Below are 17,685 nucleotides of genomic sequence, written 5' to 3'. Positions count from 1 at the left end.
GTCTCCGCTTCCGGAGATTGGGCGGGGGCGGGAATCCGGCCGCGCCAGTTGGCGGGACCCCCCGCTGGATTCTCCGGCCCGGATGGGCCGAAGTCCCGCCCAGAAATTGCCTGTCCCGCCGACGTAAATCAAACCTGGTATTTACCGGCGGGACCAGGCGGCGTGAGCGGGCTCCGGGGTCCTGGGGGGGGGGGGGGCGCGGGGCGATCTGACCCCGGGGGGTGCCCCCACGGTGGCCTGGCCCGCGATCGGGGCCCACCGATCCGCGGGCGGGCCTGTGCCGTGGGGGCACTCTTTCCCTTCCGCCTCCGCTACGGCCTCCACCATGGCGGAGGCGGAAGAGACTCTCCCCACTGCGCATGCGCGGGAAACTGACAGCGGCCGCTGACGCTCCCGCGCATGCGCTGGGAAACTGACAGCGGCCGCTGACGCTCCCGCGCATGCGCCGCATTTCCGCGCCAGCTGGCGGGGAAACAAACGCCATTTCCGCCAGCTGGCGGGGCGGAAATCCCTCCGGCGTCGGCCTAGCCCCTCAATGTTGGGGCTAGGCCGCCAAAGATGCGGAGCCTTCCGCACCTTTGGGCCAGCGCGATGCCCGTCTGATTGGCGCCGGCTTTGGCGCCAGTCGGCGGACATCCCGCCGTTGGGGGAGAATTTCGCCCCATGTCTCAAAGCCCTCCCCCAACCCCCTCAACTCAAATTTGATATTTTCCATCCGGAGAAAGTGATACAGGTTCCCCCAGCCAGACCGCCACCACCGGCGGCATATTGACCTTGAATTCAGCAATATCCAATTCACAACATCGGCCCTCTTTCCCTCCAACAACTCCGGCATTTCCGATACCACAAAGATCGCCACTATTGGGGCCTGACCTCCACCCCCACAATTTTAGACAACGTCCCAAACACCGCTTCCCAGTACCTCTCCAGCTTCTCACAACACCAGAACATGCGCGCATGATTCGCCGTCCCTAACCAACACTTCTCTCACTTGGTCAGCCACCCCTTGAAAGAACCCATTCATCCTCGCCCGAGTCATATGCACCCTATGCACTACCTTGAACTAAATCAAGCTCATCTTCGCGCAAGAGGAGGTTGAATTCACCCTTCGCACCGCCTCACACCACAGACCCGCCTATTGCCCCCCCTCCCCCTCCATATATGGCCCAATCCTACCCTCTCCCGACTCGTCCGGGAGCAACAGTTGCTCCAATAGGGTATACCCCAGAAACCTGGGAAACACCCTCCACTCCTTTCCTGCAAAGTCCTGCACCTGCACATATCTAAATTCACTCCCCCTCAGCAACTCAAACCTCTCTCAACTCAATAGGCCACAACTGCACTTCTAGATACAAGCCCTCACCCTCTCCAATCCCGCCCCCCTCTAATTCCCGTACATCCCATCCATCTCCCCCGGCTTAAACCTGTGGTTCCCACCCAGTGGTGCAACACCGACATCCCCTCCAAATCAAAGTGCCTCCTCAGCTCAGCTGATTCCACACCCTGACTGTCGAATGTACCACTGGGCTCCCCGTATACTTCCCCGGAGCTAACGGCAGTGGAGCCGTCTTCGTGGCCCTCAAACTGGTTCCCCTACAGGACTCTTCCTCCATCCTACCCCCCCCCACCCTGGCATTGCCTCACCGTCTCCATGTTCACTGCCCAGTAGTAGTGCAGCAGGCTTAGGCGTGCCAACCCCCCGCCCCCTTCTGCTTCTGTAGCAGGGACCTCTTTACCCTCGGCACCTTCCCCACCCATGAACTCTGAAATCACCTTCTCCAATTTCCGAAGGAAGGCCTTCGGGAGAAAGATCAGGGGGGTCCTGAAAACAAACAGGAACCTTGGCAGCACATTCATTTTCACAACCTGCCAGTGTCATGTGTAGTGTGTCCCATCTCTTAAAATCACCCCAATTTCCTCCACCAATGTTGTCAAATTCCACTTGTGCATCATAGCCCATTCGCTTGTCACCGGAATCCCCAAATACCTGAACCTTTCCCTAGCTACCTTAAATGACCTGGATATGCACCAATTGATAATGGGGGGAGATTTTAATTGCATGATGGAACCAAGTTTGCCCCCAGCCCCGCCGCATTCATCAGAAACACCTCGCTCTTCTCGACATTTAACTTATACCCAGAGAAGGCCCCAAACCTCTCCAATATTCCCATGATCCTACCCATACTCTCTAGCTGGTCTGACACAAACAACAACAGATCGTCCCCGTTCTGATTGATTTCCACATACTCCCCGATCACTGACCTCACCTTTTCACAGAACCCCTTATCTGCCAACAAACCCAAATTCAGCATCCATCCCGGTCTCTGCACCTGCCCCTCGCTGAGCCTCACCTTCAACCAATTCGGTGCATGATCAGATATCACAATTCCCCCATACTCCGCCCCCACCACTCCCAACAACACTGCCCGGCTCACCAAAGAAATCAATTCTCAAGTACAAGTTATACAAGTGCGAGAAGGAGGAGTCCCCCCCCTCACAGGGTTCTTCAACATCTATGGGTCAACCATTCCCATCCGTTCCATAAACCCTCCCAACTCCTTCACCATCCTCAACCAACTTGGGGCTCCCCTTGGTTCCATCATGCAATTAAAATCTCCCCCCATTATCAATTGGTGCATATCCAGGTCAGGCATTGCTCCCAGCAAACCCCTCACAAACGCCACATCATCCCAATTTGCTACATATACGTTGACTAGCACCACCAGCATCCCCTCCAGCTCCCCAATATCATATACCTATCCCAGGTCCCCGTGAATTTGAGTCAACCCCGAGTGGAATACCTGTCCCACCCATCCCTTCCTCAGCCTAACCTGATCCTTCACTCGGAAGTGCGTCTCCTGTAAGATCACCTCTGCCTTCAAATTCCTCAAGTGCGCAAAAACCTGGGATCTATTATTGGCCCATTTAACCCCCAGACGTTCCACGTTACAATTCTTAGAGGCTTACGCCTCCACACCCCCTACCGTCCGCCATCATCCCCCTCCGGATCTGCCCCCTCTAATACCACCGTAAAGGGTCCAACCAAGAAGGCCCCTCTCTCTGTCCATGACCACACTCAGTTCTCCAACTTTGCCACATTGCAATTCCCCCTCCCCAAAGTGTCCAAACCAACGCCTTCGAGTCGGAGCTGCCCTGTGTGCGACCACTCACTCCATGGCAGCCACCAGAAGTCCTTGAAACACTACTTCGAAGTTGTGAACTTGAGGCCTCAAAAACCTCTGTTCCCCCGCATCGTTCAGTCTTTCCCCAAAGCATAATTGTTACTTGTGCTACTTCTTATTTATTGATACCGAATTGTATCTGCCACATTTTTTTGCCCATTCCATATCATGCCAATATTCTCATATAGTTTCCCTTGAGCTTTGGAATTAGTTACCATGGGCGGATTTCTCCGACCCTCCGCTCCGAAATCGCGATCGGCGCGGGGGTGGAGAATGGGCGTTGACGCCGAAAACCGGCACGACGCCGCTCCCGCGATTGCGGCGGCTACGTGGCACGGATAAGGGGCCATTGATAGAGGCTCCACCCGCCATTCATCACCGAAAACTGGCCGAGCTCCCGATGGCATGGTTCCAACCACGATTTGCCTGTCGGGAATGGTCGGCGGCAGCTGCGGACTCAATCCACGGCGGGGATCCTTCATCGGTGGGGTGGGGGAGCCTCAGGGATGGCCAGGCTAGCGATCAGGGGCCACCGATCCGCAGATCTCGGTGGGGGGGGGCCTATATTTTCAGAGCCGATTCGCGGTGCGAGTCCATGTTGCGCGGGGTGGCAGCCTTGCGCATGCGCGGACTCCTGACTGGAAGTGCAGTGCCCTGTATCGGCAGGCAAAGCTGCGTGGATTACTCCGGGGCCCTGCTAGCCCCCTTAGGTAGAAAAGTCCAGAGTGAAACACCCGCGTTTTGACGCTGGAGTGGGAACATAGCTCCATTATTGGAGAATCCCACCCCATGCCTTTTATGTTAGTATTCTCTGCAAATCTGCACATTAATCCTTCCAGCCCACAGGCTCCAAATAGCCGATTGCGATTGACAGGTCGATCCTGGGGGTCTCAAATAGCCGATTGTCGTTGCCTGATGAACCACACAAGACTTGGACAAGAGAATCAGCTCATTGGCTACCAGACCACACCAAACATCTGCAAGACGCAGGCAACAAAATTCTCGCAGGCAGCCAAATTTGAAATAAGCTGGTTGAAGCCAGGAGGTGAGAAATCTGTGAACTCATTGTCACAGAAGGCTGTGGAGGCCAAGTCACTGAATGTCTATGACAGTGATAGATAGGTACTTGATTAATAAAGGAATCTGGGGTTACAGGGAGAAGGCAGGACCATGGAACCATAGAATTCCTACAGTGCAGGAGGCGGCAATTCAGGCCATCGAGCCTGCACCAAATCCCAAACAGCACCCTACCTAGGCCCACTCCCCCCCACCCTATCCCTGCAACTTCACCGAACCTGCACATCTCTGTTCACTGAGGCGCAATTTAGCATGGCCAATCCACCTAACCTGCACATCTTTGGACTGTGGGAGGAAACCGGTGCACTCGGTGGAAGCCTACACAGATACGGGGAGAAAGTGCAAACGCCACACAGACAGTCACCCAAGGTCGGAATTGAACCCGAGTCCCGGTGTTGTGAGGCATCAGTGCTAACCACTGTGCCACCGTGCCGCCCTATGTAAGAATGAGGATGTGAAACATATGAGCCATAATCGAACGGTGGGAGCAGACTCGATTGGCCGGATGGCCCAATTCTGTTCCTATACTCTACAAAGTAGAATTTGTGCAGTAGATGATTGAAGTGCTGTTACAAAATAACATACCCAACTGTGTCTGTCGTAGCTGAAGTTTCAAGTCATCAACTTGTCCATTCAGTCTTCTGGTTTGATCCTCACACTCCAAGAGTTGGCTTCTGACCTTTGCAAAGCGCTCTACCTATAGCAGGAAAAACCGAACCAAAAACATGATTGCAAAAGCATGCTAGATGACAACTCAGTGAATGTCCTCACTCATCTTCCCTGTGTCCTTCCTATCTCCTTTTCTTGATGCTGTTAAAAATCAATTTTAGAATTTAAATTAAAATCTTGGATAACTGAATTAACTATCCAATAACAGAACTACCTTGAATTCTCAACTTTTCCCAAGGTTAAAATTAAATGCAATATCATACGAGCAAAGAGCTGGAGTAAGCCTTCAGCCCCTCAAGCCTGCTCTGCTATTTAATAAGATCATGGCTGATCTGACAGTAAACTGCATTCCGCCTACTGTGGATAACCTGTCACCCCTTTGCTAACCAAGAATCTATCCAACTCTGCCTTTAAAATATTCAAAGACTCTGCTACCACCTTTGCAGGAAAAGTCCCAAAGACTCTCAGCCCGCTGAATGAAGAAAGTTTGCCTCATCTCCGTTTTAAATGGGTGACCCCTAGTTCTAAATTCTCCCACAAGAGGAAACATCCTCTCCACATCCACTCTAGATTCCACAGGATCTTGTATGTTTCAATCAAGTCGACTTACTCTTCTTCAACTCGAGCGGATACAAGCCAAGCCTGTCCAACCTTTCCTCAACAAGCCAAATCTCCCATTCCAGGTATTGGTCTGATAAACCTTCTCTGAACTGCTTCCAATGCATTTACATCCTTCGTTAAATATAATATAATAATCTTGATTGTCACAAGTAGGCTTACATTAACATTGCATTGAAGTTACTGGGAAAAGTCCCTAGTCGTCACATTCTGGCGCCTGTTCGAGTACACAGACGGAGAATTCAGAATTTCCAAATGACCTAACAGCACAAACTGTGCAGAGTACTCAAAATATGGTCTTACGAGTGCCACGTGGATTCAAAGTTCATTGGCGGGATTCTCCGTTCCGGAGACTAAGTGTTGACACCGGATCAGGGTTCATGGACTTCTGACAGCAAAACTGGCGCCATACCTGGACCGATTCAGCGACCATGGTGGGGCTAGCACCGGCGCCACATGGACCACAATCTATTCCAATGAGAAATGGTGCGGGATTCACCTGGTCCGTGACTGACACTCAGGAAGCTGATGAGCTGCAGCTGCATACACACATTACACTCCCCACACACACTCATTTCATAGAATTTACAGTGCAGAAGGAGGCCATTCGGCCCATCGAGTCCGCACCGGCTCTTGGAAAGAGCACCCTACCCAAGGTCCACACCTCCACCCTATCCCCATAACCCAGCAACCCCACCCAACACTAAGGGCAATTTTGGACACTATGGGCAATTTATCATGGCCAATCCACCTAAACTGCACATCTTTGGACTGGGAGGAAACCGTAGCACCCGGAGGAAACCCACGCACACACTGGTTGGCTCATCCCAGCCAACAAGATGGCACTGGTTGTGCTGGAGCACGCCATCCTGCTAATGGGTTGTCTTGGTCCAGAAAGCACCTATATGACCTGTGGCCTAAGTTCACAGTGGGCAGTCAGCAGCATGAGCAGCTGCATGGCTGCCTTGCAGAGTGCAGCAATGGTGTTCCGTGACTGCCCACCACAGCCCAGCTCTGCCTCCCCCTGCTAATCCACCCGGCCCTGGGAGAAGCCCCTCCTGCCAGTGGCACGACTAGCAATGTTGGACACTCTCCGTACCCCTTCTCTCTCCCTGAGCAGCCACTGTGCCTGTTTCACAAGTGAACCTCGCCGTCGGGAATTCGCCCCTGTGGAGGCGGAGCATCCCGGAGAATACCGGGTCAGGCCCGCTAATGATATGCCAACGGCATTTACTGTACATGCGTACTGGAACGCATTTGACCCCGCTGTCGAGGCACAGGAGAATTGCGATATGGTGTTAAACCGGCGCCCGCCACGATTTCGGCATCTAACCCTCTTCTCCGCCCAATCGCGTTTCCTGATTCCGGCGTCGGCAGACAGAGAACCCTGCCACATGTGTGCTATATGCAGGGAAGCACTGGCAAATGAAAGTTTGAAACCCTCAAAACTTTAAAGACATTTGAAGACTAAGCATGGCGAGTTCGAGGACAAACCTCTCTATTTTTTTTTCAATGTAACATTGAATAACAAAGCAAGTGAGATCACTCTCAAGTGTCTCTCTCTCTCTGATTCGTCCAGACCCAACTTGTGAGGCTTCTCAGAGATCGGGCCACCATCATGAAAGGGTGACTCAATCTCTAAGTGAGCTTGTAGGTCCCCCACATGCCCCACCCATGGGCAATGTCCCACACAATGTCCCACACAAATTGGCACTACCACACACCTCCCCAACTGATGACACCCCACTAAAGGATGTCCCTTTTCAGGCTTTTGGCCCCCACCCCATTCCAGGATTCTCCATCCTTCCCCCCCCCCCTTCCCCAAAACATTCGGAGCCCCTTCATACCCAGCTGCACCAACGCCCCAACCCTTCATTCGCCCCCTCTACCCTCTGTTCATGGGCATGCCCCCCCCCCATAGGCCCTGACCTTTGGCAGTGCCACCCTGACAGTACTCCTGCCAGCTTTGCAGTGGCACCTGAGTACCTTGGCAGTGCCAGGGTGACAGTGCCAAGGTGCCAGCCTGGCAGTGCCAAGGTGCCCGCATTCAAGTGGGAGGGCCAGTGGGCCACCCTGCCCTGTCCCTGACCACCTAGCGGCCTCTGATGGACCAGGAGATCCGCCGGGTGCCGTTCTCCCTGATCTAGGTCTGTATGGACCAGTAATGAACTACACACGGCTGGGGACTCTGGGGAGGCCAGTAGCTGCCAGGACCCAGATAACTCCCAGGTGAGCACGCCCAAGCGGCTTTTAAACCTGCTTAGGTGTGCGAGGCTTGATCCCGCCTCTTGTGGCCCAGGTCCTGATCACAGCACCTCGTGAGACCTGGGTGGATCTCACGAGGTGTAGTGGCTGTCGGGAAGTCCGCGGAAGCCTCTCCCGGCATTTACCGGCCGTGCCGCGCTCCTGTTCGGGCGCAACCTGGATGGTAGATCGCGCCCTGACAATCTATCTGCCATCATCACAGCTGCACAGGTCATTGTTTACAGGTGTGAATAACTCACAGCTCCTTCCCAGTAAAACAGCCTGGGCCCACCATAACCTTTAACAACCATACCACTCAACTTGTCACAAGCAGAATTCAGAACAGATCATATGACTCTTTTCATTCCTCCAATTTATTCCAAATTAAAGAAACAGTCCCAAAACATAACATTCTTGTACAATCTCATACTGTGAAAATTTATATATTAATTAAAGACCAGGTAGGACAGTGTCACAGTAAAAATCGTTGCATGGAGGAATAAGTTGAGGATCTCCTCCCAGATGATTTGGCGGGACCAAGCCACATATTTTAATCTTGACCTTCACTAAATAGTATTCATTGTCAGAACATCATGTTTATCATTGCATCCTGCACTTCATATTAAAAGAGCCACCACCTAAAACATAGCTTTGCATGACCAGAGCAGCAAGTCTATCAACCCCATTTTGGGGTTCCTACACCCTCTCTGACCTATTTAGTCAAGTCAAAATTGGCTTCAGAATGCCCAATCAGAACAGTGTTACCTGAAACAAAGCTATGCCATGTTGTAACAACATACCTTGTTTACATGTGCATAACTTACCAACAACAGAATATATTTTCAGACCAAACATATAAATACTGTGGCTACAAGAGCAGGTCAGAGGCTGGGAATTCTGCAGCGAGTAACTCACCTCCCGACTCCTCAAAGCCTGTCCACCACCTACAAGGCACAAGTCGTGACCGTAATGGAATACTCTCCACTTGCCTAAATGAGTGCAGATCCGAACAAACTCGAGAAGCTTAACACCCTCCAGGACAAAGCTTGGTATCCCATCGACCACCTTAAATATTCACTCCCTACACCACTGATTAACAGTGGCAGCAGCGTGTACCATTTACACGCTGCAGTAACTCACCATGATTCCTTTGACAGCATATTCCAAACTTGTGACCTCTACCTATAAGGACACGTGCAGTAGATGCATGGCAACACACCAACTGCAAGATCCCCTCCAAATCACATACCATCCTGGCTTGGAATCATTTCACCGTTCCTTCACTGTCACTGGGTCAAAATTCTAGAAGTCTGTAAATGCACCGTGGGTGTACCTACACCACATGGCTGACAGTAGCTTAAGGCAGCAGCTCACCACCGCCTTCTCTGGGGTAATTAAGGATGGGCAATGAATACTGGCCAGCGTCGGAACCTACTCGCCGCCGAATTGCGTTTTGCGATTCCGGCATCAGCCAACGGAGAATCCCACCCAGCATTTTTGATCAAAATGAACCACTATTACAAAAGCTATAATAAATAGCATGCCAGTATTTCAGCTTACACTTTACCTCATTCTGTAGCTGTTGCTCCAGTATCTGTTTATGGTTTTGATGCTCATCCTGATCAAGCTTTCTGGAATATTCTGCTTTCTTCAATGCAGCTTGAAGAGCTAAATGAGCAGCAGTAGGTTGATTCAGCACTGAAAATACGATAGTTAGAAAACTTAACTCCATAATGATGTTTTACTTGATTAATGCTTTCTGTGTATTTTTATGGATGGAATTTTAAAATATATTTATCATGTATTTTCAGTTCTTAGTATACTAAATAGGATCAAGAACCATTCGAGGAAATAAAATAAGTACATATCACATTAACACTGTTCTTGAATCATTCAATCATTCATGGAGGTCATAGAGTCATAGATGTTTACAGCATGGAAACAGGCCCATTGGCCCAGCTTGTCCATGCTGCCCAGTTTGTATCACTAAGCTAGTCCCACTTGCCCACATTTGGCCCATATCCCTCTATACCCTCCGTGCCCATGTAACTATCTAACTGCTTTTTAAAAGACAAAATTCTACCCTCCTCTACCACTGTCTCTTGCAGCCCATTCCAGATGCTCACCACCCTGTGTGTGAAGAAATTTCCCCTCTGGTCTCTTTTGAATCTCTCTCCTCTCACCTTAAACCTATGCTCGCTAGTTATAGCCTCCTCTACCTTTTGGAAAAGATGTTGACTATCTACCTTATCTATGTTCCTCATTATTTTATAGACCTCTCTAAGTTCACCCCTAAGCCTTCTACGCTCCAGGGAAAAAGGTCCCAGCCTCTTCTTATAATTCGGACCATCAAGTCCTGGTAGCAGCCTCGTAAATCTCTTCTGCACTCTTTCTAGTTAAACAATATCCTTCTTGTAATAGGGTGACCAGAACTGAACACAGTATTCCATGTGTGATCTTACCAATGTCTTGTACAACTTCAACAAGACGTCCCAACTCAAGTATTCAATATTCTGACCAATAAAACCTATAATTCTGAATACCTTCTTCACCACCCTGTCCACCTGCGACTCCACCTTCAAGGAGCTATGAACATGTACTCCTAGATCTCTTTGTTCTGTAACTCTCCCCAACTCCCTAGCCCGTGATCGGGGCCCACCGATCCGCGGGCGGGCCTGTGCCGTGGGGGCACTCTTTTCCTTCCGCCTTCGCCATGGTCTCCACCATGGCGGAGGCGGAAGAGACCTCCTCCACTGCGCATGCGCGGGGATGCCGTGAGCGGCCGCTGACGCTCCCGCGCATGCGTCGTCCGGCAAAGTCAGTTTCGCGCCTTTCCCGCCAGCTGGCGGGGCGGAAATCAGTCCGGCGCGGGCCTAGCCCCTCAAGGTTAGGGCTCGGTCGCTCAAGATGTGGAGGATTCCACACCTCTGGGGCGGCGCGATGCCGGACTGATTCCCACCGTTTTTGGTGCCGGTCGGCGGACATCGCGTCGATTGCGGAGAATTCCTCCCATGATTTCCCTTACAAAGCCATGCTGACTTTCGCTAATTATCCCTTGCCTGTCTAAATGCCTGTAGATCCTGTCCCTCAGAACACCTTCTAACAACTTACCTACTACAGAAGTAAAGCTCACCGATCTTAGTTCCCAGGTGTGTATTTGTAACAACAGAATTTGAATTTTCACATTAATTTTGGCTGACAGAGGCAGAAAAAGAAAATGTACTGTCTCACTACACACACCCCAATCCTTACATATTCATTGTCCCAGTCTCTCATCAACTAAAAGACATGTTCACAACCCTCCATTACAGTGTCCTCCAACTTGTTACGAGATGCACAAAAGACAGAATTACATGGAATTCTAACATGATCCCTTTGGCCCAACTATCCCACATTTGTGTTTATCCTCCAAAGAAATGTAGTGGTTATCTTACTGGGCTAGTACTCAGAAGGTTTGGTCTAATAACCAGATAATGGGAGTTCAAATCTATTATAATTCAAGAATTTGAATTCAGTTTTAAGTCTTTAAGCTGGTGGCAGTAAATGTGATCATGAAGCTATCAGATTGTAGTAATCATCTAGTTGGTTAACTAAAACCCTTTATATGGATAATTCTTTCTTACCTGGTTTTGTCTATAAGTGGCATCAGCCCCATATCATAGGTTTGACTTTTAACTGCCCTCTGAAGTAATCCAGAAAGCAACTTAACCACAGATTCACATTCTAAATGTGATCCCTGTACCAATCATTCAATTTCTGACAATAACTTTAATTTAACTTCATGGTTGAGGGGGAATAAACACAAAAAATAGATCTTTCAGAATTTTGATGCAATTAGTAGGAACAACACTTGGTTGCAGAATTACATAACTCCAAGTTACAGCAGTGCACCAGAGGCATGCTCAGAGAGTATAGGCAACCATGGTATCTTGATATCGAGATTTGAACAGGAGGCTAATTTAGCTAACAAAAATATAATGCCTTATTTCTTTCAAACAGAGCATAATCTCAACATCCCTTTCTTTCCAGCTGGAGCTTGACATGGGAGTGAGTTTTGCGGGGACAGAAGGATCTCCATACCATAGCCAAAATCTGGAAGGCCCCCCTGTAGTTCCACACTCGGGGCCCAAAATTGCTCACACTATTCCAAATGGGGTCTGACAAGAGCCTAACACAACATCAGCAGCACATTCCAGCTCTTGTATTCTTGCCCTCTCAACATGAATGCTAACATTGCATTTGCCTTTCGAGCTGCTAACTGAACCTACATGTTAACCGTAAGAAAACCCTGAACTAGGATTCCGAAGTGCTTCAGATTTCTGAAGCCTTTCCCCATTTAGAAGATAGTCAATGCCTCTATTCTTCCTACCGAAGTACATAACCTCACACTTTTCCACATTGTATTCCATCTGCCACTTCTTTGCCCACTCTCTTAGCCTGTCCAAGTTCTTCTGCAGCCTCCCCGCTTCCTTAACACTGCCTGTCCCTCTACAAAACTTTATCATCTGCAAACTTCGCAACAATGCCCTCAGTTTCTTCTTCCAGCTCATTCGTGTATATCGTGAATAGTTGTGGTCCCAACACTGATCCCTGCAGAACACCACTAGTCACTGGCTGCCATCCTGAAAAAGACCCCTGTATCCCCACTCTTTGCCTTCTGACAAGTCAGCCAATCCTCTATACATCCCAGTACCTTGCCCCTAACACTATGGGCTCTTATCTTATTTAGCATCCTGCTGTATGGCACCTTGTTAAAAGGCCTTCTGGAAATCCAAATAGATCACGTCGACTGGCTCTCCTTTGTCGAACTGATCCGTTACCTCCTCAAAGAATTCTATCAGATTTGTCTGGCATGACCATTCCTTGACAAAGCCATGCTGACTCAGCCCTATTTTAGGGCTTCCAAGTTTTATTTTAGTACACTTCCAAGTACTCTGCAATCTCATTCTTAATAATGGACTCTATAATCTTACCAACGACTGAAGTCAGTCTAACCGGCCTATAATTTTCCATCTTCTGCCTCCCTCCCTTCTTAAACAGGAGTGTTACATTGGCCATTTTCCAAACCTCTGGGACAATTTCTGACTCCAGTGATTCCTGAAAGATCGCCACCAATGCCTCCGCAATCTCCTCAGCTATCTCCTTCAAGACCCTGGGGTACAGTCCATCCGGCTCAGGTGATTTATTCACCTTCAGACCTTTCAGCTTCACAAGCACCTTCTCCTTAGTGATGGCAACTACACTCACCTTTGCCCCCTGACTCTCTTGAAGATCTGGATGCCACGGTGTCTTCCACCATGAAAACTGATGCAAAGTATCTACTTAGTTCCTCTGCCATTTCTTTGTTCTCCATTACTATTTCTCCAGTCTCATTTTCCAGTGGTCAAATGTCTATTCTTGCCTCTCTCTTACCTTTTATATATCAAAAAAAACAACACTTGCTACCTTTTTTTATATAACTAGCTAGCTTACACTCATATTTCTCTTCTACCCCCTTGTTGCTTTTTTAGTTGACCTCGGTTTGCTTTTAAAGGCTTCCCAATCGTTTGGCTTCCCACTTGCCACATTGTATACTTTTTCTTTTGCTTTTACGCTGTCCCTGACTTCCCTCGTCAGCCATGGATGCCTCATCCTTTCCTTAGCATGTTTCCTCCTCCTTGGGATGAATTTCTGTTGTGCCTCCCTAATAACCACCAAAAACTCCTGCTATTGCTGTTCCATCATCTTTCCTGCTAGGTTCCCCTTCCAATCAACTCTGGCCAACTTCTCCCTCATGTCTTTGCAGTTACCTTTATTCAATTGTAATATTATAACATCTGATTTCTGCATCTCCTTCTCAAACTCAAATTCACGTGGTCACTGCCCCCCGAGGGTTTTTCACCTTATGTTCCATCATCAAGTCTGCCTTAGTACACATTACCAAATCCAGAAGTTTATGTTTGCTAGTGGGCTCGACCACAAGCTGCTCCAAAAACCATCTTGTAAACATTGCACAAATTCCTTTTCTTGGGATCCGCTACCAACATGATTTTCACAGTCCAGCTGCATATTGAAGTCCCCAATGATTATTGTAATACTGCCATTTTTATATGCCCTATCTCCGGATTTATTTTCTTGACCACTGCTAGGAGACCTCTACAAATCCCATCAGGGTCTTTTTTTCCTTTGCGATTCCTCAACTCTACCCACACAGATTCTACGCCTTCCGACCCTACATTGCTTCTTGCTATCAATTTGAAACCACGCCCCTTCTGCGCATTTGCCAGTCCTTTCGATAGGATACATATCCTTGAATATGTAGATCCCAGCCTGAACCCCTTGCAGCCACGTCTGAAATGCCCACAACATTGTATCCGCCAATTTCAATGTGCGCTACAAGCTCATTGTTTCGATACTGCACGCATTTGAGTACAACACCCTCAGTCCTGCATTGAACACCCTACTTCTCACAGTTGTACTGACATGGACCGCGACAACTGGGTCTTTACCCTCCCACTCCAAGTTCCTCTGTAGCCTAGGTGAGATATCCCGAACCTGAGCACCAGGCAGGCAACACAGCCTTTGGACTCTTGATCCTAGTCACAGAGAACAGTGTCAATGCCCCTAACTATACTATCCCCGATTACTACCACATTTCTTTTCTCTGCTCCAAACTTGAATGGCTCCCTGTACCACGGTGCTGTGATTGGTTTGCTCATTCTCCCCACAGTCCTTGCCTCATCCACAAAGTAAGCAAGAATCTCAAACAAGGACAAGGTCTGAGGCTCCTGCAACCCTACCTCCTGGATCCCTCTACCTACCTCACTGATAGTCACACCCTCCTGTACCTGATCAATGGCCGAATTTAGGTAGTTAATCTAAAGGGTGTGACTGTCTCTTGAAACACAGCATCAGGTAACTCTCCCCCTCCCTGATGTGTCGCAGCATCTGAAGCTCATACTCCAACTCATCAACTCTGAGCCGAAGTTCCTCAAGCAGCCAACACTTGCTACAGATGTGTTCACGAGGAACCACAATGGGGTCCACCAGCTCCCAAATTATGCAGGTATAACACATCGCCTGGTCCTGCATCTCTATTTTATCTAATTAGCTTTTAATTTTTTTTTTTTAATTTACAGCTGGTTTTTAACTTTGTAATCTATGAAATATTTCTCTTTTTTATCTTTAATCTAAAGCAATTTAGAATAGGTAATGCAAATTAGCAGTTATTTACCAGCCAATTAACTTACCGTTTTACTATGTTATCTTTCCTGGGTTGTTTTTCAGACACAGCCCACTGCCCAGTGGTGCCCCTTTCGGCTCCCACTCTTATTCAATCTTTCCATGATATGTGATAGAAGTAGTAAAGACTTACCAACCTTACCCACTACTCACAATCAGCTCTCTTATTTGTAGCATCAAATGCTGCAGCAGAGTAACACCACTCGCTGAAGATTTTAAAAGTCACAAAGCAAGGAGCAAAAGCAAAAAGCACCTCTTCCTGCTCTGCACCGATTCTCACTCTGTTTCAAATTCCTGATAACCACATTCTGGTTGTGTCTCAGTCCTTCCTCATCAGGGGCAAAGGAATTTGGAGTATCCCAGCCAGATTGGGCAGCACAGAAGCACAGTGGTTAGCACAGTTGCTTCACAGCTCCCGGGTCCCAGTTTCAATTCCCGGCTTGGGTCACGGTCTGTGTGGAGTCTGCATGTTCTCCCAGTGTGTGCATGGGTTTCCTCTGGTTTCCTCCCAAAGATGTGCACGTTAGGTGGATTGACTATTCTAAATTGCCCTTAGTGTCCAAAAAGGTTAGGTGGGGTTATTGGGTAATGGGATAGGGTGGAGGTGTTGGGCTTAAGTAGGGTGCTCTTGCCAAGGACCGGTGCAGACTCGATGGGCTAAATGGCCTCCTTCTGCACTGTAAATTCTATGATCCTATGGTTACAAAGGGAGGGATCTTGCCTGGCTTAGCAAGTTTGGGGAACCTCACCTGCGGATTGGTCATAACAAAAGACAATCTACCCAAGATGCTAATCAAAAAACGAGCAATTAAATTTTCCTGGCATTCATTTACCCCTCAACCAATGCCACATAAAACAAATAAATCGTTCATTTATCTTAATTGGTAATTACGGTATTTTGTTACGTACAAATCATCTGCTGTATTTATCTTCATAATAAATAAGAAAGAATGAAGTGCTTTGTGAGTTTCTGATGATATAATAGAATTCTTTCTTCCCATTTTCTTCAATTGTATTTTTCTCCAAGGTTCTTTTTACTGTGAACCGGTGTGGGACAGTTATACAGTAAAGTCTTCTGGCACTGCTATCCTGTCTTCTGCAACTGCTATCCTGAATTTGGCCAGCAGCAGATGCAAAACAAAGTCAAACTGAATTTGACTGTAGCCAACAAATTCAACTTGCAGTCTGAATACAAGTTTAAACATGCACTGCTCCCTGCACCATTTCACAGACAAACAACCAAAGATGGTTCTTTCCACTCTCTAATTCCCAGTGACGTCTGCTCAATGCCTCTTTCCATTAATGCAACAATGATCAGATCAAACATACCTCTTACTCCACAAAGCATTTTGGAGCATTATTGCACTGGACAGTCATTTCTTCAATCATACCTAATCAAAATAATATTTCAATTCCTGGTAGAGGCCCTTGACTGTTGAGAATGTACACTGAAAACTTAGGCACACTCCAAATAATATTCTAATCATTACTTTGATGTTCTCAGATGTCCAATATGGACTCTTGATATGTGGGACTCTGAACTAGTATTACAAAGTTACATTAGCTCTAATGCCGTTAATTAAGTTTACAGTCTAAATGTCATTAAACATCTTCTAATGAAATGAAAATCGCTTATTGTCACAAGTAGGCTTCAATGAAGTTACTGTGAAAAGCCCCTAGTCTCCACATTCCGACACCTGTTCGGGGAAGCTGGTATGGGAATTGAACCCGCGCTTCTGGCATTGTTCTGCAGTACAAGCCAGCTGTTTAGCCCACTGTGCTAAACCAGCCCCTTTGTGCATGCAAGAGTATTATTTGTCAGAGAAACAAAGTATACTAACTTTCACACAGTTTCTGATTTTCATGACAAGCCTCATCTAGCTGCTTTCTCAGCCTGTTGATCTCAGCCCGATGCTGTACATGTTCTGTCTTTAATGATGTATAGTCTGCTGTGTCCTTTAACTTTTCATTGAGCAACTCATTTTGCTTCATTAGCAAACAAACTTGGGTTGTAGCTGCATTCAGTTCCACCTGTGTATGATGAGATAGTTTGATAAATAAGTATTATCTGGATCAATTGCAGTGAACTTTAGGGATAGCATTTTCCAATCATTCATTGGTACAGATAGAAGAGAATCACTATATCGCTCTAATATTAAAGAATACATAATTTTGATCTAAATACAAGTAAAGACATGTATAGCTTTGAAGCTTAATATGTTTTTCTCAGTACAAAATAAATAAGTATAAAAAATAAATCTTTGGCAGGAATTTATGACCATTTAAAAATCTAAAACATTGAAATTGGAACTAATCTCAAATCAGTAAAATTAACACAATGATAGTTCGCTAGTTCGCTAGAGAAATTTAATTTTCTTTCCACTTATGCTGACAATTTTGACTTAAAATCTCAAAAAGGGACAGCACGGTAGCACAGTGGTTAGCACTGTTGCTTCACAGCACCAGGGACCCGGGTTCGATTCACGGCTTGGGTCACTGTCTATGCGAATCAGCACGTTCTCCCAGTGTCTGAGTGGGTTTCCGCCGGGTGCTCCAGTTTCCTCACACAAGTCCTGAAAGATGTGCGTGTTAGGTGAATTGGACATTCTGTATTCTCCCTCAGTGCACCTGAATAGGTGCTGTGGTGTGGCGACTAGGGGATTTTTACAGTAAC

At 47.8% G+C, this 17,685-nt stretch overlaps 1 protein-coding gene across 6 annotated transcripts in view; it reads right to left on the bottom strand.

Annotated features, from left to right (window-relative positions):
* ofd1 (OFD1 centriole and centriolar satellite protein) overlaps positions 1 to 17,685 on the bottom strand; it is a 173,823-nt gene that overhangs the window by 86,709 nt on the left and 69,429 nt on the right. For 5 of the 6 annotated variants that reach the window (XM_072514094.1, XM_072514093.1, XM_072514097.1 and 2 more), the window contains exons 13-15: positions 16,853 to 17,042; positions 9,358 to 9,488; positions 4,845 to 4,956 (exon numbers count right to left, since the gene is read on the bottom strand). In XM_072514094.1, the coding sequence (XP_072370195.1) occupies positions 4,845 to 4,956; positions 9,358 to 9,488; positions 16,853 to 17,042 (433 nt within the window). The remainder of the gene's footprint in view (positions 1 to 4,844; positions 4,957 to 9,357; positions 9,489 to 16,852; positions 17,043 to 17,685) is intronic. The other variant, XM_072514098.1, reaches the window with a different exon arrangement.

The sequence above is a fragment of the Scyliorhinus torazame genome, chromosome 8, assembly GCF_047496885.1.
Source record: "Scyliorhinus torazame isolate Kashiwa2021f chromosome 8, sScyTor2.1, whole genome shotgun sequence".
In the NCBI taxonomy this organism is placed as follows: domain Eukaryota; kingdom Metazoa; phylum Chordata; class Chondrichthyes; order Carcharhiniformes; family Scyliorhinidae; genus Scyliorhinus; species Scyliorhinus torazame.
This window is presented reverse-complemented; position numbering and strand designations above follow the sequence as displayed.